The sequence below is a fragment of the Lytechinus pictus genome, chromosome 5 (genome assembly GCF_037042905.1).
Source record: "Lytechinus pictus isolate F3 Inbred chromosome 5, Lp3.0, whole genome shotgun sequence".
In the NCBI taxonomy this organism is placed as follows: Eukaryota; Metazoa; Echinodermata; class Echinoidea; order Temnopleuroida; family Toxopneustidae; genus Lytechinus; species Lytechinus pictus.
This window is the reverse complement of record NC_087249.1, coordinates 30,638,726-30,664,202: the sequence shown is the minus strand read 5'-3', so window position 1 is coordinate 30,664,202 and position 25,477 is coordinate 30,638,726. Positions and strand designations below refer to the sequence as shown.

Genomic DNA, 25,477 nt, shown 5'->3' with positions numbered 1-25,477 from the left:
TGTCGCTAGGGCGAGGACATAATGCGCCCGCCTGTAACGCGGAAAATGGAGTTATTGGTCAAGCAAGAAAATTGAAAGGTGGCGACTTGACCTTTGACCTTTTGAACTAGAAATCAATAGGTTTCCTGAGATTTATGATGCTAGTATCATACACACCAAATTATACGAGCCTAGGTTAAGTTAAACTGAAGTTATCGCGTTTACAAGGACTTCGGAAGGGTAAAATGAAAACATGTCACTGTGACCTTGACCTTTAATCTTTTGACCTCAAAATCAAAAGACTTCCTGGAATCTATGCTAGTATTATACACACCAAATTGTATGAGCCTAGGTTAAATCAAACTGAAGTTATCGCGTTTACAAGGAAAAGTTAACGGACAGACAAACAGACGGACGGACGGACATCGAGTGTGATACCATAACACGTCCCGTCTAGGACGGGCGTATAAAAAAGCATCGATGAGAAAGCGCCAAGTCCGGCACCAAGTTCAAACCTGATATGGAATTTCACATAAGTCATTACAATATCACTGAATTAATTCATGTTAATTGCAATGCGGAGTAAACTCTAGCTCCAATGAATGTGTTTTTACCTCAGATATAGGAAAACAATTTAATTTAATGATATTTTAGACCTTTTCAAAGTGTACTCCAGAAAACAACGAAACTGAGAACGTGATGTGAGAATATGATGTCATATATATTTATCCATACATTTTCCTAGTCTTTTCAGTGTGATTTCTACAATGTTACATTGTTACATAATTATGTAAGCACACACCTACGATACTATAGTTGGCCTATGTAAACCATTCATTAAGGTGACCACTTATTTATCTACATATCATTACCTTTACTTCCATCAGAATGCATTATTCTCATTCTGACTATTGTGAATTATTTTATAATGTTTACAAACAGACAAACACATTTCAACCTTTTTAATAAATAGATGTAAATGTAGCTTCTAAATCCACATAAGCTCACATACAAAATGAAACATACAATTTATTATATATAACATAAATAAATTATTTGTATCCGTATATATAGTACTGTATATAAATTCTGGAAAAAATGGTCACAATACAGTGGCAAAGTAATGGAGAAATGAGATTTCAGATTTTATCAAGTAGAAAAATTTCAGTGTTTATAAAAAAAGCATTTGAAATATAGTGATATAGTATATAATTTTGGATTTAAGATTAATAAACAAAGAAACATAACTAATAGGTGTCACAATCATTTGCTATTCGATCACATTGCTATATTACATTTACATTCGAATTTTTAAAGTGATATACAAATCAATTTTGCTCATAATTTGTCCATAATTATGTGTATTTAGAAAATTCCTAAACTAAAGTGGAGCGTAATTCTACGAATGTAATACAACATATAACTGCGACTTTACCTTTCTTCGACAAAAATGCGAGGTAGGCCTGCGTAAAGTATATGCTTAAACCTTACATTTGTTTTTAAACGGACCTAAAATTATGTTAATTTTTTTTTTACTCCGCATTTGTACAAATCAAATCAAGGCCAAGGGTCACATTAGAAGCTATGATTGCACAGATACAATGATTACAGCTCATCTGCTCATCGGCATATCGGCGTCATGATCGTATATAAATCTCATAGTATATGACTATTGTGAATTATTTTATAATGTTTACAAACAGACAAACACATTTCAACCTTTTTAAGTGGAGGTGCCGTGGCCGAGTGGTCTTAGGTGCCTGGCTATACATGGAAAGTCCGGGGTTCGATCCCCGGCCGCGGCACCTATGCCCGTGAGCCTGGAGGCATTTAATCTACAATGCTCTTTTATCCTGCTTTCAAATAAATGGAAATGCTTTATGCATTATTGGTAACTAGGTGTGCACTTGTTTGTTTTAAAAAAAAAAAGGAGGTGCCGTGGCCGAGTGGTCTAAGGCGCCTGGCTATACATGGAAAGTCCGGGATTCGATCCCCGGCTACGACACCTATGCTCTTTTATCCTGCATTCAAATAAAAGGAAATGCTTTACGCATAATTTGTAACGAGGTATGTTCTTGTTTAAAAAAATATATATATATTATCCGAGGTTTTTGTATTCGAATTTTCGCATTCCGCTTTGAGGACCGTGCTATAAGCACTTGCATTATTTTCTAAGTACGCTGTTATCCATTTAACGAAATCTCTACAGAAAAAAAAGATTATCTAGATGGATTCTCGACAGTCTGAGATGAGAAGATTCTTCTCCGTCATGATTAGTTTTCAATGTCCAGAAACCTTGGCATTATGTTTTGAGATGTTCTTCGGGCAGCACAGAGACCGAAGTAATTCCGAGATAAAAACCATTATCTCCATCAAGGATATGAAAGACATACCAACATACAGACCCATCAGCCCTCCAACACCACCAAAGAGAGCTTCAACCTGAAAAAAACCCAGTTAGAATTGGATTTTAAAACTTGAATTAAAGGGTAAATGAGAGTTTCGAAAACTTAATGAAGATAAAAAGAGGAGAAATAACACTTTAGATATAAGTGTCTACCGACACTCCTAATAATACATCATTTAGCTTTTTATGTAAAAATACATAATCAAATCATACTGTTATATAATGCGAAATTTGCTCTTAGACAATTACACCTCCCGTAATATATAAAAAATAATAAGGGTTATGGTTAGCTCAGAATCATGTAAGAATTAATTTAAAGTCAGGTAAGGTAAGGAAAATATAGGTTTACAACGAACATTTGAATATAAAGAATTTAATACTTCGACAATATTGAACTAACAAAGACAATAATAAAATAACAATAATGAAATAACAAATAAAACTCCTAAATATCTATGAGCCAAAGACAAATGAATTGAAAATACAACATAAAATATTTTTGTAAAAGTAAAAAATCACTTGAGCTTTTAAAGATAATTCCATTAAAGGGGAATCCAACCCAAATAAAAACTTGTTTTTATAAGAAAAAGAAAAATCAGACAAGTTGATAGGTGAAAGTTTGAACAATATTGGACAAACAACAAGAAAGTTATACATTTTTAAAAGTTGTAAAATTGGTAATCACTATACCCATGGAGACTTCAAATTGGCCGCATATGGGATGTCATAGTGATGTAAGGCAAGGACTACTCTTCCATGTACTCCAATACATATTATGGCTAAAATGTCATTTTCCCAAAAGTTTTATTTCAAATTACATTTTTCTTTCATGAGGACATAAAACAATATACTACCGGGGTTATATTTAGATTACTGCCCCAGGGGAATGGGTACTTAGAAGAACACCACAAATCCCTGATAATAAAGTACATGACCTATGGGAAGTTGTCCTTGCCTCTTGTCATAATTTACTTAGCCAGTTGCCAATTTGAAATCTACATACTATTAATGATCTCAATTTTAAAGCAGCTATAACTTTTTTATTGCATGTCCGATTTCTTTCAAACTTTCACCATTCTGGTTAATTGATGTTTCTCCTTCCCAACACGACATTTTATGGCCAAGGCTGGATTCCCCTTTAAATGTATAGAATATGTATTGATGTGACATACTGTGATTAATGGTGATTCTTGAACTTTCTCGAAATTGAGTTCTTCGTAGAAAACCCTCAGACGAACAAGATTATTTCTGGCAAAAGAAATAAAACCCCCAAATAACTGATAGAAATAATCATGGCGTCATTTCCTTCAGCAATAAATTTGTCCACATTTTGCTTCACTTAATCCAGGTGAGGTAAATGGGTACCTGGTGGGTATTTATTTCTTAAAAAGGCAAACAGTTACAATGCTAAACCAGGGTTCTTCGTGTCGGTGCAAGAACGCCCTTACAACACTTTTACGCATCCAATACGAGCAAAAACACTCGTAGCAGCATGCATAAGGGCATTGCGTAAGGGCGTTTCTGCACGTCGACACGACAGATTATGCTGTATTATTAGCGAGTTTTCGCTCAGTGATGGAAGGGGGTTTCAGCGACGCGGGTGTATGGAAAACCCTTTCAGGAAATAGATTTATTGATATCAATAATTGTAAATACATATATTAACAATTTAATTCTTCATATAGAAATTCAATGCTTTACATCAAGAAATCAGAAGTTGTAAATATAATCATGGACCCATTACCTGTATGTGATGGGTACATGATTTCATGAATGAATGTGTAGAAAAGGAAGGGTCTTTATATCCTTTTGGGGAACCAAATTGCTGATAAGAATATATGGAATCGTGCCTTATGAGTCAAAATGTTTTGTTTTAGAATTAAAAACGATATTATCAATCCTTCATTAAAACTGAGTTTATGACAAAGCCTCTTGTGTCACAAATGAAATAACCAAAATTATACAAATACACACAATATATTTTATATATCACTCTTTACAATAGATCATAACAATGAAAAAGGAAATAAATACCCTTGCTGTCAGCCAGATTATCATAATTGATTTTTATATGAGGATTATTGTATGAATCTTCTCTATGTATGAAATTTCATGGTTTTGCTTGTTTTGAAACATTATATCATTCATGTCAGTGAGGTCATTTAACCAGATAGACTATAATGAATGTGATTATAGCAAGTATCATAACACGGCAAAGGAATAAATGACCAAGGAAAAGTCTATCCCTCGGCTTTTTTACATACACGTTAAACTGTAATGATACGAAATTGACCTGTATGCATGTGATGGTCTATAAAACTCATTGTGATTATAATGAGTATTTACTTTTAGGCTGTTTCTAATAATCACTTTATATTGACTGAAAGTTTTAAATATAACCATGGACCTGTTACATATTGTAATGGGCCCATGATTAAATAAATGTGTAGAGGAGGGTCTTTATATCATTTTGGGGAACCACATTGCTGATAAAAATCTAAGGAATCATGCTTTATGAACCAACAACTTATTTTTCAGAATTGAAAAGGATATTATCAATCCCTCAATGAATCTTAGTTGATGACAAAACCTCTTGTATCACAAATGAAATAATCAAAATAATACAAATTCACCCAAGATGTTTTACACATCACTGTCTTTACAACAGATTAAAAACATGAAAAGAGGAAATTAATACCCTTGCTGTCAACCTGATAATGATAGTTGATACTATATGATAACTGTTTTATGAATTTTATCTTTGTATGAAACCTTCATGGTTTTGCTGGTTTTGTAACATATTAATCTCCAGGTTAGTGAGGATTATGTAACCAGATAGAGTATTAGGACTGTGGTATTTCCTTTAAGGCAATGGAATATTCAGTTTATATTGACTGAAAGTTGTAAATATAATCATGGACCCATTACCTTTGTGTGACATGATTTTATGAATGAATGTGTAGAGGAGGAAGGGTCTTTATCCTTTTGGAGGAACCACATTGCTGATAAGAATCTATGGAATTATGCCTAATGTGTCAAACTGTTTTGTTTTAGAGTTGAAAACGATATTATCAATTCCTCAATAGAACTGAGTTTATGACAAAGCCTCTTTTATCACAAAATGACATAACAAAAATAATACAAATTCACCCAAAATGTTATATCTTCACTGTCTTTATAATAGATTAAATCATGAAAAAAGAAATAAACACCCTTGCTGTCACCCTGAGTAATCACCATTGATACTACAATTTCGTGAGGATTGTTTTTATGAATCTTCTCTATGTATGAAACTATCATGGTTTTGCTGGTTTTGTTACATATTAATCTTCATGTTAGTGAGGCCATGTAACCAGATAGACTATAAGGACTGTGATTATAGCAAATATCATTAATATGAGGGGGATAAGGATGTGTTTTTAGGTCTTCTTAGATTGAAGACACTGTGTCTTTGAAACAGGCATTTGTTTTGTTTTGTTTTCTTTTTTGGATGGAATAAAGCAAGACAAATAAGAAAGAAAAACAGGACTAATGTAATTTATTATTGCTTATGCAGTAAACCATGATCTTATTACTTGCTATCTCAGTTGACAAAGCATGCCGTGAAAAGGTATCAATGAAATGAGGAAAATATATGTTAATACATTCAATTAATGGTTATTTTGTTCCTTAATCATTTTTATTGGAATCGCTTAGCTGACCAGGAACTGATTAAACATTATGTCAGTTTTACGATATGTTTGAGTTGGATAATAAATAAAGTGTATAGAAACATTTTTTATTCTTAAAAGCTCATCTGTACTGTAGGCAAAATAGTCTTAAGAATACTTGAGTTATTTTATAAATACTTGTAGCCTCCATACTCTTGTTGTATTCGAATCAATATTATTCCTAAAAGGGGGTGGTGTGCAGAAAACACCAAAAGGCCGAAAGTCATAACTTTTATGTCTGTTTTTTAAACTGATATCACTCACATAAATTTACAAAATATGAGAGAATATGACCCTACATCAGAGAAAGAGGGGTAAACACTGAATTTAACTTTTGTACGATACAATGTTACTGTATCCATTATCTTACCACTCATTTCAAACAACAAAAACCATGTAAAATTTATTTTAATGATGAGTCTGACTAAAACATGTATGATACAAATACATGTACATTCGCACAATTTTCTAACTACGGCTATAGTATTAGGGGTCCGTTTCATGAGACTTGTTACAATGGCAAATATAAAATAACAGTCATAAACTTCTGAAGTCCTTCAGTCGGATTGGCTTATAATAAATTTGTTACAGAAATCTTGTATTTGTTATTGTGTCAGATCTTTGAAAAACTGGCCGTAGGTTTACTTAATGAAATGAATCATTGGAGAATTTGCATTTAAAAGGGGATTCCCCTCTTTATCTATAAACTTCATGAATAACCTTTTTTTTTGGTATATAGTCCGAGATGGACATAGATTATATTCCTTTTTGCAACCTTCGAGAATGAAGAAGAAATATAGGCCTTTATATTCTTTCCAATCTTAGGCCCTCTTAAAGGATTGAGTCTATAGGTAGTAGTGATCTTATATTTGGGGCTTTTCTTTTTTTTTCGGATTCATTTCATAAACTGATCCGGAAATAGGAGGTGGATTGGCTGCTCGCTGCTCGTCACTCGGCTCCATGCGTTGTAGGGCGTCCACCTGTCTGTGTGTTTTGTCGTGTGTAAGTGAGTTCGTCATGTTTTTGTCGTATTGTGTTTGTGTCGTTATTGTTTGTGTACAAAAAAATAAATCTTCCACAGGTGTTTCCTCTTTATTATTCTCTTACTATGCGTATGACGCAGGGTAATGTCACTTTTATTTCCATGAACTGTCGCGGTCTAAGAGATAACCGCAAAAGGCAAGATGTTTTATGTTACTTGAAATCAAGGAAATATGATATTTGTTGTATTCAAGATACACATTTTGTTCCTGAAATAGAGAATGAAATCCGTAGGGAATGGGAAGGTAAATGTTTCTTTTCTTTTAACACATCCAACTCCAGAGGGGTAGCGATTCTTTTTAAGAAAACCCTCCCTGTTGGTATAAATAGATTTAAAGTAGATAACATCGGTAATTTTGTCGTTTTAGATATGTTACTGTATGAACATAATATTACTCTCGTATCGTTGTATGGCCCGAATTTAGATAATCCAATATTTTTTTCAGAGATCCAACAAACCATAATAGACTTTGATAATCCACATACGGTAATTTGTGGAGACTGGAATTTAGTTCAAGATTTTACCTTTGATACCTATGACTACTTGCATGTAAATAACCCACGAGCAAAACAGCAAGTGAACAATATGAAAACCGATTTGGATTTATGCGACCCTTGGAGAGTTTGTTTCCCAGACAAAAGATATTATACATGGCGACAATCCACCCCCTTTAAACAGAGTAGATTAGACTTCTTTTTAATTTCTTCGGAACTCCTTTCACTTGTTCAGAAAGTTCGCATTTTTTCAGGTTATCGCACAGATCATTCTTTAGTTTGTCTAAGTCTCAACTTGAATAAGATAAAAAGAGGTCCTGGTTTTTGGAAATTCAACAATTCTCTATTGAAAAGTGATGAATTTGTTTCTAATATTAAAAAAAAAATAAAAGATACGATTATATTTTATGCGAGAGACGAAGTAAAATTTGATGAAAATAATCGAATAATATGTGATTGTGAATTCACTATAAACGATCAGTTATTTTTCGAAACTTTAATGATGATAATACGAGGAGAAACAATATCACATGCCTCCTTTGTAAAAAAAATAATATATAAACAGAGAAAAAGACTTAGAAAGGAAAATTGAAGAGCTGGAAAGAAAACTGGTGATTACCGACGATAAAATATCTATTTTGGATCAAATTGATAAAGCAAAATCAGAACTGGAAACATTCCGTTTAAAATCTAATGAAGGAATTGCGATTCGATCTCGGATTAAGTGGATGGAGTTTGGTGAAAAGCCTTCTAAATTATTTTTAAATTTAGAAAAACAAAATTGCATTAATAAAGAAATATGTCAGTTATCCACTGAAAATGGTGATAATGTAGAAATGCAAAGTGACATAATCAATGAAATATTTAATTTTTACTCTAATCTTTATGCGGAAAAAGAAACCAACGTAAGCAACTTGGAATTATTATTAAATTTTCCTGGTATTCCTAAGTTGTCCCCTAAAATGTCGTCCTTATTGGAGGGTCCTTTAAATGTTGATGAGGTCCTTTCCGTTTTAAAGCTCATGAAAAATAGTAAATCGCCCGGACAGGATGGTTTTACCGTAGAATTTTATCGTTATTTTTGGGAAGATATTAAACTTTTTTTGGTTAGATCATTAATTTATGCGTATTTTTCAGGACATATGTCTAATTCACAAAAAAATGGGAATAATTACTTTAATTCCGAAAGAAAACAAACCCAGTTGACCAGTTGTATAGCAAACAGACTCAAAGGTGTTCTGTCTTTTTTAATTCATCAAAACCAAACTGGTTTTTTGAATGGTCGCTTCATAGGTGAAAACATTCGTTTATTGTATTACACATTACTTTACAGTGAATTACATGATATAGCTGGCATGCTTCTGGTTGTTGATTTTGAAAAAGCTTTCGATTCTGTATCACATAATTTTCTTTTCAATGTCCTGGATTGTTTTCGCTTCGGTCCATCCATTAAAAGCTGGATAAAATTGTTCTATGCAGACGCAACCTCTTGTGTGTTAGTTAACGGACATTGTACAAATAGGTTTAATATAGGAAGAGGGTGTCGTCAAGGAGATCCTTTATCTCCCTATCTTTTTTTGTTAGTCAGTGAGATTCTTGGTATTTTAATTCGACACTCAGACAAACTAGAGGGAATGCATATTAATGGGAAAACACTTAAAGTGACATTACAATATGCAGATGATACCCTTTTGACACTCAATGGTTCAGAACAAGATTTAAAATGTGCCCTTGATATGATGAATTTGAAAAAATATCCAACCTCAAAATTAACATAACTAAAACCCAGGTGATATGGATTGGGAAGAATAGAACTTTCAAAAAAGAGATTTTACACGAGTACAAACTGAACTGGATTTCGGAAGGATATTTTAGGTACCTAGGTATAGACTTTTCAGTTGAACTATCAAAAATGGTCGATTACAATTATCAAGAAAAGTTAAAAGAAATAAAACGTCAGATGGCGGTATGGCGAAAAAGATCTTTGACTCCCTTAGGGAGGGTAACCATTGTTAAATCTATATTTATACCGAAATTGAATTACCTGTTTTTATCTTTTCCAGAACCAAAATTAGAAATTATGAATGATATTCACCGATGTTTTTACGACTTTATATGGGAAGGCAAACCTGATAACATAAGTAGGAAACAAATGTGTCAACCGTATAGTGAGGGTGGTGTTAGGATGACTGATATTTTTATCCATTCCAAATCATTAAAAATTTCATGGATAAGAAGGTTAATTTCTTGTTCTGAAAATTTTACTTTTCACATGTTTCAATCATTTTTGCCTGCAGCATATACATCTTTTCAATTATTCATGGGGGCTGAGCATTATAAATCACTTGCTATATCAATGAATAACCCATTTTGGGCACAGGTATTGTTGGCCTTTTCAGATCTTTCCCGCCTTATTGTTGATGACGTTGCATGTCAAGCCCTTTGGAATAATCCAAAAATTAAAATGAATAATAATGTAATATTTTTCAGGTCTTGGTGTGCTAATGGGGTGCATTTTGTTAATGATATTTTGGGAACAGATGGAAAATTTCTCTCATATTTTGATTTTCAACGCAAATACACGTCAATTTTCTTCAATATTATGGCCTGTGCAGCGCCATTCGATATGGTTTCAATAAACATGTAATACCAAAAGCTATGGAACCTATTATTCTAGAAGCACTATTTTTGATAATTAAAGTAAAAAAAGGTTGTGCTCACATTTACAGTACACATTTGAAGTATAAGTTGAAAGATTGTAAAAGTCTCATCAAATGGAAACAGACGTTTGACTTTGACAACACGATATGGAGGTTCTACTATCAAATACCTTTTTATTCAACTGCAGATGTCAACATGAGATGGTTTCAGTTCAAAATAGTGAATAGAATTATTTATATGAAAGATGCTTTGTTACGATTTAAATTGGTTACAGATAACTTATGTACCTTTTGTTATAATTATAAAGAAACTATTATGCATATTTTTTGTTCTTGTGCCCACACAAACGAAATATGGTCTCAACTCGAAATTTGGTTTTCTCGTAACAATTTGCATATCAAAATTTCAAACCAGAATAAACTATTCGGTTTTTACGGAAACAACAATGGTGCTCTTAATTATATTTTTATAATCGTTAGAAAAGAAATTTTTGCAGCAAAATGCAAACACTGTCTTCCAGTTTTTGACCATATTTTGTCTGAAATAAAATCTTATTATGGTATGGAAAAGTATATAAAACAAATCTGAAAGAGAAGAAATTCATAAAAAGGTGGTCATCTTTTACTTTATTACATTAAGTCTCTCAGATATCATTCTAAAATACATATATATATATCTTGTATGGATTTTTTCTTTCCTTTGCACTTTGATTTTGCTTTTTTATACAAATGTTACGACAATTTCATGGAATATTGTATTGTACATATTCAACTTGTGTGTCATATACTGTGTTAATTATTCAATCATGTATTGTCAAAAAATATGTATTATAGTGATTTCAATAAAGGACCCATGTGGAAGGGTTTAAAAAAATCAGAACTCTTGATAACAAGAAAAGAGTATTTTTTTTTCAATATTAAGAAAAATTATGATATTATTTATTTGAGGCCCTCGCCCCGCTCAATGCCTTACCTAGAATGTTCAACATCAGTAAGAAGTCTTGCTGCCTTTTCACTGATGTTCGCTAGCCTGTTGTACATATGAGCCTGAAATATTCGGGTAAAACATATAAAAAGAATAATATCTACATAACAGTCAAACCTGTATTAGCGATCACCCGTATACATATAGAAGGGCCGTTATTTCAATCAAGACCACCTATTTTGGTTTCACTTTAATAATTTTTCACATTGAAACATGTATTACAGGATTGTCTTAATAAGAACCACCTGCTCACAAGGACCGCTTTTCTTGTCCCCTTTGACTGTCTTTATAGGCAGAGTCGACTGTAAAGCAAAATGCATTTCGTTGATTTGTCGAATTGAGTGCAATTCACTATGATTATGTTTAATGCAAATAACAATTCCTAATGCAACGACAATCAAATTGCAATTGTTTTACATTTATAGTTTAACTCATATCCCAAGAAACACATGTAAGTGCAGTGGTTGAGTGGGCTCACGCACCTGACTAACATGTATAATTTCGGGTTTTTTAAAATAGATTTCAACGGATTGGCAATGAATGAATTTCTCAACTTCACGTTTGTTTCGATAAGAACAAAGTCATTATTGGGAACGTAATTTTTTTTCCATTTATAATAATGAAAGTTTAGTAAAATTTGAACCCACCTCGTATCGTACACCAGGCCATCGAGATGTTGATAATGTTGGGGTAAATATGGTTTCACTGTAGGGTATTAAAAAGGAACATTGAGGGGTATGTAAGTCAAAGACACCACCTTGAATGTAGGATACTCTTCATAAACTTCACCTGCAGTCTAACCTTGATTGTGAATGGTTAGTGTGCCTGTTACCATGGTAATTGCCATCGTTGCAAATTTACAAATTTGCTATTTACCATAGTAACTCTTTGATAAACGGGGCCGAGAACCGTCTTTTTAAGTTCAAAGTGCAAAAACCCTTCGAATATTTAGGTATTCCAATCCATGGGTACAAATTTATGCGTTGGACCATGGTTTCAACCAATATTTGGTAGGATTTTTTTATGTTAGCCCACGTTGTCTTTGATAAGTCACGTGTCTTTACAACCAATTGGCCAGGAGCAGTGGCGTACCTAGGATTTTCCACAGGGGGGGCAAAACCGTCCGCCAAAAAATTTGACAAGCAAAAAAAAAAAAAAAAAAAAAAAAAAAGGTCTTCGATCACAAATAAAGGATTTCGTTCCAGAAAAAAAATTGACAAGCAAAAAAAAAAAAAAAAAAAAAAAAAAAAGGTCTTCAAGCTCGTCAGGGGGGGGGCAAAGATACGTTTTTGCATGGGTTGTGACTCGTCAGGGGGGGCAAAGTGCCCCCCCTGCCCCCCCCGTAGGTACGCTAGTGGCCAGGAGGATGAAGGGATGGGCACTGGTGCGAAACATTCTTATATGATACGATCTTAGTTAGATGTGAAACAACTTTACATGGGTTTAAACGATTTTCTAGAAATATGATAAGCTATTGTCACATAAGAGCAAATGGAAATTTATTACTTTATGTCATAAACCATGTATATTCCGAACAACTTTACGGAAGAATTGAAATTAACAAACCTATTGCTCCATTAAGAAAACAGATAATGGTATCGTTTTAAAGCCAGCCAAACTTTATTGAATTATTTTATCAGAATCTATTTGAGGTTGCTAATATGCAGGATTGGTATGAAGCAATCACACTTAAAAGGTCAGAAATGTTGCCTCCTACTGCCATTTCATATACATTTATAAAAACATGTATAAATTAAAGAAGATATTCATTGAACCTTCCCCATAAAGTCTCGAAAGTTTATTTCATGTTAATGAAAATTGAATTCATTTATATGTAATTTACACCTCTCCAATAACTTGACTAATTTGTTCGCAGTATGTTTTGAAATATTATATAAATGAGAAGAAATGTAAATAATCAATTTCTCATCACCTGCATGGATTGGAACATGAACATCCGATGTTGTTTTTTAGAAACTCTCTTAAAACGCGCGATCTGCATTTCACTGAAAAAAAAAAAGAATATGGATTATGGTTTTACGATTAAAAAAAGAACAGACACGAAAACTATTAATATCCCAGGATATTTTATTCACACTGATAGGCATCGCATAAAAAATTATTAGATTTATCGACTACATGAGCTTAGAGATAATAATGATGATAATGAAGATGATTATTATTATTGTTCTTATTATTATCATTATTATTTCTACTATTGTTATCATAATTTTTAATATCATTATTATTATTGTTATTGTAATCATTATTATTATTTTTATTATTATCATTATTATTATCATTGTTATTATTCGTAGTAGTACTAGTAGTAGTTATTGTTGTTGTTGATGTCTCATTGTCAAGAATTGTCATTATCGTAATCATTATTTCAACGGTATGATCATATTCATGCTTTCATTATCTTTACCATCATTTATATCATTATTATCAATATTGTTAAAATAACTAATATCACTGATATCATTATCCTCCATTCTATCGTTATTATCACCATCATTTCATCATAATCATGAATATCATTGATGGATGTCATCACCATAATCATCTTCATCACGGTCATCTTTATGGCCATCATCGGTTGCTATCATTATTTTGATTATCACCATATATCATCAATATCATCATCGTCTGATGTCATTATTTTCATCACCAATATGATTATTGTCATCATTTACTATAATTTTTGTTTTTTTTCCATTCATTTATTACCTTGGTCTTTGTCAATGGCCCCACACATAGAGCCATTGATGAGGATATCAGTAATACAGGAACAGTTTTTCTTCATGGTCATTTGGAGGCACATTTTCATACAGGAACGTTGGCTGAAGTCGTACTTCTCAGGTTGGTAATAGACCGAGGAGTGGCCACTCTTACATTTACCAAAAGGATCGCCTAATCGGTTGATTGTCGTCTACAGATGAAAAATAGGGGCAAGAAAGAGGGGCATGTTAAATCATAGTCCTAAATAAACTGACACCATATGGGCAAAAAGGAAGAAGGAAAGATTTGTAAGAGAGAGTAGTGGCAACCCACTCCTCATCATAGTGTATAGACCAATGAAGTAGAAGTAACTGCAAACGTTGTCATAATGTTAGAGCAGTAGTCATGTTAGTAGTAGTATAGTAGTAGCACAAGGAAAAATATAATGTGAGTGCTAGTTATTTTGATATCAACTGCAGTAGAAGACTTTGGGTATTTTTGTTGGGTAGCAAGACGACCAAAATTAAGGTGACATCATTTTTTCTCAGCTGAATGATAGGGGTTACCTCCACGGTGCAACGACATTTGCTCCTGCGACAATTGCTCCGGGCTTTATTTCGTACATAAGATGTTGGGTTAGAAATAGGGTTGCAATAGGTTTTTATATTAGGTTTATGGTAAGGTGTACGTTAGCATATAGTGTTAAACCCAGGGTTGAAATTAGTCATTCGATTGGTGTATGGAATTTATAGCAGAACAATTGTTGCTGGAGCAAATGTCATGGAACCCTTTTGATACGAAATATTTCATTTTTTCCTTCGAAGCGGCAGTAGTTCGTTGATATCGTCCTCGTTGTCATCGTCATATTTTTCTTCATCGTCGTCGTATCAGCAGTACAGGCCTAGTAGTACAAATAGTGGTATTAGTTGTAGTAGTAGATGTAGAAGTAGTAGCAGTAGTAGTAGAAGTAGCAGCATTACTAGCAGTTGGCCTAGTAGTAATAGTTGTGATAGAAGTAGTAGAAAAAGAAGTAGTATACGTACTAGCAGTAGTAGTCATACATGTTGTAGTAGTAGTAGTAGTAGTAGTAGTAGTAGAAGAAGAAGTAGTAGAAGTAGTAGTAGTAGTAGCAGCGGTAGCAGTAGTAGTAGTAGTAGTAGTAGTAGTAGTAGTAGACAGTGGCGTAAATGAGCCAACAATTTTGAGGGGCTACATACGGTGTATCATGTAAAATTTCTAAAAAGTTGCGAGCGAGCGAGCAAATATTTGTCATGTTTATTTTAAAAATCAAATTCAGTGATAGATTTTGATATAATATTTAAAAAAACGATGTATTTCACGCTTATCTCTTTTCTTTTCTTTCCTTTCCTCTTTGTTTTCTTGGTCGTGTTTTTTTTAAAGATTTATTTACTTATTTGTTTTTAGGGGGCGAGAGCCCCCAAGCCACCACTGGTAGTAGTAGTAGTAATAGTAGTAGTAGTAGTAGTAGTAGTAGTAGTAGTAGTAGTAGTAGTAGTAGTAGTAGTAGTAGTAGTAGTAGTAGAAGTAGTAGTAGTAGTAGCAGCGGTAGCAGTAGTAGTAGTAGTAGTAGTAGTAGTAGTAGTAGTAGTAGTAGTAGTAGTAGTAGTAGTAGTAGTAGTAGTAGTAGTAGTAGTAGTTGTTGTAGTAGTAGTAGCAGTGACGAATAATAAAAGTATGCCAGGTTATATACCTTCTTAAGTCCGATTGAAGTGGCAACCCCTGGTGGTGCCATGACACCATCATCTTCAGGGAAAGCGTGGATGCGAGGGTCGTTGATGGCGACCTTGACCCCAGAATCCGGGCTCAGAACACCAATATATTCAGGCTGCTCCACCATCAGCGTCAGGTGAAGGCCTTGATCAAGTTATAGAGTAAGACGGGATGAAATATTTCTAATTTAATTCTAATTAGAACGTTGCCTCAAATTCATGCAAGTTTATCGGGGTATGAAACGTCAAAGTCACACCGCGAAATCGATCCCATTTCGATCAATGCTATAATATTTGATCGAATAAAGTACAAGCGGTCGGTTCGGGGTTTGTTTCGTTGGTGTGACTGTAGTACACTGCAAAAACTCCGGTGTTGATTTAACACCAGCCCGGAATCTATATATGTCCACACCAGAGAAGTGTTAAACAATACCGGTTTGGTATTGGTCTAACACCAGATAGGTGTTTATTTAACACCAATTAGTTTTAAAACAGCATCGGTTTGATTCTAAACTGGTGTTGTTTCAATACTTCTCTGGTGTGGACATATATAGATTCCGGGCTGGTGTTAAATCAACACCGGAGTTTTTGCAGTGTATTAAACCATCATTTATGTGCATGAGAATGTTTCTCTCGAGGTGGGAAAGAAATTATTCATGACTTTCTCAAAATTACTAAACCTATTCTAAAGTTCGCCTCAATTTTGTTGAATAATTGTGCTATGAGGACGAGATCATGTCAAATTAAACGAGGGAAAAAGTAAAAAGATTAATTCATTTAATTAATTTAAGATTAATGTTCACAGATGAAATTAATCCATCCATTTCCTTTCATCAAAATATTGCTTCCCATTGGCATGTGTTCACAAATCAATTTCACTCAACTATATTCTTTAATTATAATAAAAGCATTTGTACTAGTCTATACATACCATATTGGGAGCCAGTTCTCGTTGTATTGATAGAAATGTTTCTGTTCATTTTATGGGCATTGTTGAACACAAAACAGTTCCCATAGTTGACATTTTGAATAACGGTGAAATTTCTATTGAAAATGGAGAAGGGAAATTCAAAATGGAAAATTAAATGTGTCATAAGTGCAAAAAATAACTACCACATAAAATACCGATATGAAAACTCTAAGTAACAGGGCCGCCGAACGGCCTTTTTCAAAGTGGGGGGGGGGGGGGGGCTGAGCTGGAATGGGGGACGACAGGTAAACGCTACAACCAGATGATCATGTTCATGTTTTTTTAATAAAGGTTATAATAATAATCAACAAGATACATGGATTTCTATATGAAAATACAAAAAGTATAGCATTTCATAAAAGGGTAGATCAAGTCAATAAACATCAATTCGGCTATCCAGCCATATCATTACAAAGGGACGTTTCAATTATTTTGTAAAGTGTGATAATGTTTTGTAATTAAACCAAAGATGTATGATAATTTCTGCACTATACAGATATAGACAATAGTTTTTTTTATCATTATTAATATCTCAATCTTCCTATGCGGCAAAATTATCTTGAGAGAATGATGCCTAAAGTTCATATCAGACATCGACAATTTCGCTAATTTCTTATCTTTTCATTATCACCAGAGCATTAGTTAACGTTAATTAGCATTAGCACGAGACTCTTTGTTATTGTGTAAAATCGCCTGATAAAGACCACTATTTTTATTCGGGAAAACTCACCATCTCACTTAGAATGGTCGAGATAATTACGATAGGGTTCCATATTCACTGATGCCTACACGAAATGCTCCAAATGCTTCGCTTTTTGTTAAAGGCCATACCAAATATCTTAAAAGTCAATTAACTCCTGGCGAATCACGAGTTTCTCTTTAAAAGAGACCGTGCACCGCTGTCGACTGTAAACCACCAGGAGGTCGGGGTTCGAATCCCAATGCAGAGCCACATTCAATCTTCACCAAGGTGACAATGGCTACCAATCTGAAATAATTTCTTGAAGGCGAAGTCCACCCAACCCCGACAAAAAGTGTTAAAGAGAGCAAAAATCAAACAAGAACAGGCGCGGATCCAGGGGGGGGGGGCACAAGGGGCACAATTTGTAATGTAAAAATTACATTAAAAGAGATGTGCCCCCTCTTTTGAAAGACCTTTTTTTAATTTGTTTTTGCTTGTACGAAATATGCTTAATTTGTGGTTGAAAACCTTTTTTTTTTACATTTTTTTGTCAATTTTTTTCGGGTATGAAATATCCTTAATTTGCGGTTAAGAATTTTTTTTTGCGTGTCAAAATTTTCCACCGAAAAATTTGCCCCCCCCCCCCCTTTGGAAAATCCTGGATCCGCTCCTGAACAAGAATAATCCAAATCGGATTCAAAATAACTAATGAGACTGTGTAATTTCCCTTATTTTCATTAAGCAGTTGCATAACATAATGATATGTATCTGAGTGTCGATGATATCAAAGTTTCATTATTATTTGAATATGGAATATTTCTCTTTTTTCAATTTGACGATAAGGTCTCTCCAATTGCCATAACAAACAGCAATGGTAATTCAGCATGTTCAGGGAGGAATCGATATTTATTTGACATCATAATGAGGATGGAAGGTGCTATTGTATATTTCAGCTATTATTGTTGTTATCATTATCATAATTATTACTATTACAAATAGCAATAGTACTAATAGAGTAGTAGTAATATTAGTGGTAGTAGTAGTAGTAGTAGTAGAGGTATAAGTAGTAATAGTAGTCGCAATAGTAGTAGTTGTAGTAGTAGTAGTAGTAGTAGTAGTAGTAGTAGTAGTAGTAGTAGTAATAGTATTATTATTTTTTTATTATTATCATTATTATTATTAGAAGTAGTAGTAGTAGTAGTAGTAGTAGTGGTAGTAATAGTAATAGTAGTAGTAGTAGTAGTAGTATAGTAGTTGTATAGTAGTAGTAGCTTAGTAGTAGTAGTAGTATAGTAGTAGTAGCTTAGTAGTAGTAGTAGTATAGTAGTAGTAATAGTAGCTTAGTAGTAGTATAGTAGTAGTAGTAGTAGTAGTAGCCTAGTAGTAGTAGTAGCTTAGTAGTAGTAGTAGTAGTAGTGTTAGTAGTAGTAGTAGTAGTATAGCTTAGTAGTAGTAGTAGTAATAATAGTAGTAGTAGTAGTAGTAGTAGTAGTAGTAGTAGTAGTATAGTAGTTATTGTTGTTGATATTACGGAGTTTTTGCACCGCACACAAAACGCTTTCAATGACAAAGAAAATTGTATTGTAAAATGTCCTTAATGACAAAGTGCATCCAAGAAGCGTTCGTCTAAACTTGGTGAATCAGAACTCCGATTTCATTCTTGACTCCGGACAAACGCATTGTTTCGTCATCTCCGAAACCTATATAGGACGACACTGTTGTTCCGGTTCTCGAATTTTCGACAAAGGCCTCCCGTCTGGTCATTTCACGGGCATTTTCAATACATTTACTGTGCTCTTGAATTCATTTTGCGTCGCGATGCGACAGCTTATTGTGATTTGACTTACCTATAACTGCAAGGCTGTGTATCAAAGGTACACTGCAGAATAAAGTCTTTGGCCTGGTGACCATACTCCTTGAGCTCTTCAATCGTCGGTCTAACCACGGCCTGGAAATCACTGAAATCACTTGCAGTTGAGCTGTCATAGAATCTCTCCCAATCGTTCTCGTCGTCGATCTCATCAAATGCATCGTAAGCATATTCCAAATAACCTAAGAGTAAAGGTCATGTGAGAGGAAATTGACCAATAAGGGCTATCTGCAGGTATTTTTAGTATAGTCTATAGCCCAGAGCGGAATTAGCCCTTGCCACAAAATGGCCTCTATAATAACGCAGATATTTCAAAATATGGATTCGTTAAATGCATTTTAATCAGGAACTCAGTAGAGTATTATTCAATTCTTTGAAATTGAGCTTTGGGGTTTTCGTTTAATAAAGACTTTTAATGTAACAAATGCACAATTTATCATGTTTATATAACAGATTTAATGATTTCAGTAGCTATAAACTTGTCCTGTAAGTTTTTTTTTATTACAAAAAGTTTCATTAAATGGACCAACGATGTCATTGTAATCATCTCAATAACCAAAGAAAATGCCGCGGGATAGAAAATGGACCCAAAATAATTATAATCTCATTCAGGTCATCATAATCATATTGATAAACTAGGGGTGAAAATTTTGTGGAAGAAAATGAATAAATTACATCATTCATTATCATTCACGTGACGGACTCACGGATATAATTGAATGCATAGAGAATAAATTCTGATAAAGATCACGTTAGGATAAAATTGACTAATTAGGATGAGAAGCGAACCGTTTTATTAGTCTATTCGATGCGCCACTTGGTTGATGGACACAAATTGACTCCTGATTCCTCTGTCATTTGGGCCGCTGATGCCATCAACTTTAATCATTTTGCCGCCCTTTCACACAGTAAAAAAATCGTACGATGATTCCAGTGAAAAATACGGCTAATGACGAATATTTAGCACGTGTGAAACCAAACTAGAACATGATTAGAATCACGAACGCTAATCACAGTCACGATAACAATAGCAATCATCATTACAATGATGATTTAAGATTCACGTGTGAAAAGGCCGCCCAACATCATGTCGATGATCAGTCTTTTTTAACCCTATCTAGGCCGGGGGGGGGCCTCCGAGGCCCCCCTCAACGAGTCGCGCGATATTTTCGCTGCGCAAAATTTTTTGACCGCGCTGCTCGCTGACTTTTTTCATTTCAACTCTTGCGCAACTTTTGAGACCAATTTTGCGTCACCCGGGTACGCGGTTCCGAAATTACGCAACGTTATGTAAGTGCATGTCAGACCAAAAATTGCTCAAAAACGTGATTTCGTGTACAAAGTCAATGTAAATTGTGTTTTCAACCAAAAAACATAAATGTATGATTATTTTTAGTTTTGCTGGTCTAAATGTATGTATTTTATGCTGTTTATGATCTTAGAAGAGTCCCCAACGAATTTCATTGAAAAAACAATGAAAAACAAAGGGTCCAAAAAACAAAGAAATACATAAGAAATTGCAAAAAACAATATAATACATAAGAAATTGATCTGATATCACAATTTTTTCATGTAAACTTGCTGATAACACCACAAAGAGTTTCTATGCCAAAAATTAGAACATTTCAAGCTTTATTTAGGGAGTTAGAGAAAAAAGTATGATTTCGCATACCTGGGAGGCCCCCCCCCCCCCCCCCCGGCCATATGAACTCCCAAAATACCCCGGCCTAGATAGGGTTAAACATGTTTTTAGTGTGTGAATAAAAAAAAAGGAAATATATTGCACTGATAGAAAAAGGCTCGAAGCAAAAGATGAGCTGTCGTCTATTTACAGGAATTATTCAGATTCATCTAAAGAAAATTTAGGTCAGCCAAATAAGATTTTGTAATTGTTATAACCATCATTATGTATCAGTCTATGATTTAAGATTTCAAGAAATCTGTAACAGAAAAATCATTTAATTCTCCTGGCAATATTACTGTAACACATGTAAGTATATGGAATAAATTGGGATGGTGTTTCAGGTAAGTTTATTCTTATATTTCATACTCCTTACTTGTGTTTCTGTTATTCTTTCGTTTTTATTGCGCTTTGTATCTGATGAAAAGGCGCTAAATATAAATGAAGTGTATTATTATAATTATTATTATTCACTCTCTTGAAGCACTAAATGATGATTTTCGGGTGTAATTTCTGGGCTTCATTTTTACAACATATATCAGAAACAGGTGATAAATGGGACCATGTGGATCAGGGTTTTAGAGTCAAATCAATGTAATTCACTGCCTTTAAATACGATAGCAAAGTTGAGTCTATTCAATATTCTCCTTGCTCGAAAATTATATATATATATATGTGTATATATGACTCATGTGAAAAAGACATATGTCTCACTAACAAATCAATGCGAGCGCGAAGCGCAAGCTGAAATTTCTTAGTATACTGAACTGAAAACTTGAAAGAGGTACCTGTTTAGGACTGTTTGTAGTAACTCATGAAGATGATACATATCTCACTACACAGATAATGCGAGTGCCGAGAGCGAGCTGAAATATCTTTATATTCTAACCTGAAAACTTGATATTCTAAGCATTTATGGTTACAATGATTAAGATTGGTTTCTAAAAGAACAAAAGATGAGAGCGCGAAGCACGAGCTGAAAATTTTGATATTTCGATCTGAAAAAAAATGACAGTCTAATGGACATTTTTAATGAAGAACAAGATATATATCCAACAAAAGATTATTGCAAATCGAAGCGGGAGTTCTTTTGAGGTTTAGAACTGAAAACGGGACATTCTATTCACCTATTTAATCATGAAAAGTATGGGTTTTAGCTACAGAAATGATGCGAGCGCAAAGAGCGATCTGAAAATTTGTATATTCCAATCTGAAAAGCGGACATTTTGAGCACGATTTTAAATAAAGAACGAGTTGTGTATCTCAATCTTGCTTGCTGATTTCTGTGTAACATTACAATCACATTTTATTTTTGCACATGCGGAATGACTTTTTTTTTTTTTTTTTTTTTTGGGGGGGGGGGGGGCAAAACGATATGTTGCCCCCCATATTTTCATTGGTTGGGCGATCGCCCCCCCCCCCTCCAGGTTCGACACCTCTGACTGGATGGACGTGTCAAAGACGGTTTTTTTAAACGACCTGCAATTCTACCTCGCGATGTACTTATTATTGCAGAGATTTCGCATTTACTACGGGGCCGATCTCTACAGCGCACCAATCCCTTTATGGAAAGCTGAGAGGCTTTTGTCGAAAGTTGGTGGACCGGGACAGCAGCGTCGTCTCATGACTCTGGACAACGACATATTTACAATTGTTCGCCCGGTCCAACTCTTCGGATGATCTGCTGTCCCGATCCACCAACTTTCAGAGCGGCCCCGTAGTGAATGCTAAAACTGTAATGTATTTTTGTAGGAGCATAGTGAGTTCAATGTGCCACCTCTTCCCCTCTCCAAGAGGCACAATGAGCCCCCCCCCCCACAAAAAAAAATTAGAGGGCTAAGAATTACGTATGGGGCAACTTAAAAAAACAAGTGGAATGCCTCTGGCCGTCTCACTTGCATCACGCGATTCAATATAGCAGCAGTGCTGATTTTGAAAACTACTATAACTCGCACAAGATGTTCAGTGATACTTGGTTACTCGTATTTCCACGTTTTATGAATTAGACCAATACACTTATAGAGATATGATGGCAATTCAACAAATACCCCCAACGTGGCCAAAGTTCTTTGACCTTACATGACCTTTGACCTTGTTCATGTGACCTGAAACTCGCACAGGATGTTCAGTGATACTTGATTACTCTTATGTCCAAGTTTTATGAACTAGACCAACACACTTTCAAATTTATGGCTGTAATTCAACAAATACCCCAATTTGGCCAAAGTTCATTGACCCTAAATGACCTTTGACCTTGATCATGTGACCTGAAACTTGCACAGGATGTTCAGTAATACTTGATTACTATTATGTCCAAGTTTCATGAATCAGATCCATAAACTTTCAAAGTTATGATGGTAATTCAACAGATACCCCCAATTCGGCCAAAGTTCATTGACCCTAAATGACCTTTGACCTTGGTCATGTGTCGTGAAACTCATGCAGGATGTTCAGTGATACTTGATTAACCTTATGTATAAGTTTCATGAACTAGGTCCATATATTTTCTAATTTATGATGACATTTCAAAAACTTAACCTTAGGTTAAGATTTTGATGTTGATTCCCCCAACATGGTCTAAGTTCATTGACCCTAAATGACCTTTGACCTTGGTCATGTGACATGAAACTCAAGCAGGATGTTCAGTAATACTTGATTAACCTTATGGCCAAGTTTCATGAACTAGGTCCATATACTTTCTAAGTTATGCTGTCATTTCAAAAACTTAACCTCAGGTTAAGACTTGGTGTTGACGCCGCCGCCGCCGTCGCCGCCGCCGTCGCCGTCGGAAAAGCGGCGCCTATAGTCTCACTCTGCTATGCAGGTGAGACAAAAAACTGCAATAGAGTAAATTAATATAGCATTTTATTACAAAAATCTATCTTTGTGGAAGATTTTGACATAATATTCAGAAAATAGCATATTTCAACGGTTTCCTTCCCTTTCTTGTAAAACTTGGGAGTTGTTATGGCCCCAAGCACTCATGAACACCTCTGCCCCCCCCCCCCAAAAAAAAACACTCAAATAAGGGTAGATGCGATTAATTACCCGAGGATGGGTTATCAATAACAAAAATAAAAGCCAAACGATAAAATGACGAGCACTTAACTAAAAGAATCGCTTGACTCTGGAACTGCACGGCGACGTCGATTGGATGGCGGGGTGGTCGAGGGTTCTTCCGGTGTCGAAACGGGAGGAGAATCGTCGCTGCTAAAGAACCAATCGTAGTCCGAATCGTCGACACCAATTCCGCTGACTTGGTGATCTACGTCCAAATTTGCAAGTGTTTGGAACCGGGTACCTACGCAAAAGAAAAAAAAAATCTTAGATACTATTAACAGGACATCTTTATATAAATAATTTTGCCCCTTACTTCCCCCATCACGCATTCACGAAATTGCTTCATGGATTGACTCCTATATTAGCATTACCCTGCTATAGTGATGATACCCTAGCGGACTGCTAAGTTTGTCATAAACCACAATGTTGAAAATTCCGTCAGAGAACTAATATACTATTAGTATACATTTCATCAAATTCAGTGAATAGATAGGGTCTCGATAGTTGATATGAGGAACTAGTGATTGGCCTAAAACTACCCAAAGTTCTGAAACAATTTTAAAAACTCAATTCTTTTTCTGTGAATAATAATGTACTAGCTGTGGTTGTTGAGTTGTATGATTATAGTTTTCAGTCAACTCTTTTTATAACAGAAATCCGATAAAATATGAAGTTCAATGGTCTACCATTTAATTTTGATCTCCGCATCATATTCAGGTTACAAATCGTGACTGACGGGAATTCGAGCTTCGATTCAGTGATGAGCGATATCTTGGTCGTGGTCGGCCGGCCGGTGAAGGCGATGACGAGCTTCGAACCCTGGTAAAGGAGCGCTCCTAGCAGTACCAACGTAACAACGCACCAAAATAGACGAGAAATCGACGAGCGAGATGAATTCAGGAATCGCGGAATGCCGTGGGTCGTCGCGTTGTCGACAAAATCGTCGACAATGGACCTGGTGCCACCTTTTGAGACGCCACCGTTGTTGTCATGGTTGTCGGATGGATTTCGTGATATTGTTTTAGGACCTTTGTCGAATGACTGGGTGTTCATCGCTATGTTTTCTCCCCCATACATGCCGACTGGAAGCCTATACAAGGCAAGAAAAGAAAAATCATAAAAAATGTGATTAAAGAACAAGATATTATCGTTCTTTCTTTTCATCGGGGCGATGGGTGATGATATTCTTCTTGGTGTTGAAGATGTTAGTGCACTGTAATTCCATCATGATTTATTTCCTCTTGATGAGTGGTATTTTTGGCAGTGATCCGGGGATGGGACCCCCCCCCCCCCACGATTTTCGAATTTTGTGCAGGAGCCTTTTTGATAGCCCCCCCCCCCCCCCAAAAAAAAAAAAAAAAAAAAAAAAAAATGGACCACAAATATCACCAACATCGCCACTTTGGTCATATACTACACGGACAGGAATTCCAATTCTGGGATTAACTAAAAATAAGAATTCTATTCAGTTTTATTGATACATTGG

General features: G+C 34.8%; 1 protein-coding gene across 1 annotated transcript; it reads right to left on the bottom strand.

Annotated features, from left to right (window-relative positions):
• Window positions 1-681: 681 nt before the first annotated feature.
• LOC129262122 (degenerin deg-1-like) lies at window positions 682-25,077 on the bottom strand. The gene is made up of 11 exons (XM_054900170.2): window positions 24,678-25,077; window positions 24,041-24,232; window positions 19,228-19,432; window positions 16,660-16,772; window positions 15,710-15,873; window positions 14,008-14,209; window positions 13,211-13,283; window positions 11,925-11,982; window positions 11,266-11,339; window positions 3,559-3,634; window positions 682-2,421 (listed from the first exon to the last, which is right to left on the bottom strand). The coding sequence occupies exons 1-11, from the start codon at window positions 25,066-25,068 to the stop codon at window positions 2,260-2,262; spliced, it is 1,710 nt and encodes a 569-aa protein (XP_054756145.2). The 5' UTR covers window positions 25,069-25,077; the 3' UTR covers window positions 682-2,259.
• Window positions 25,078-25,477: the final 400 nt, after the last annotated feature.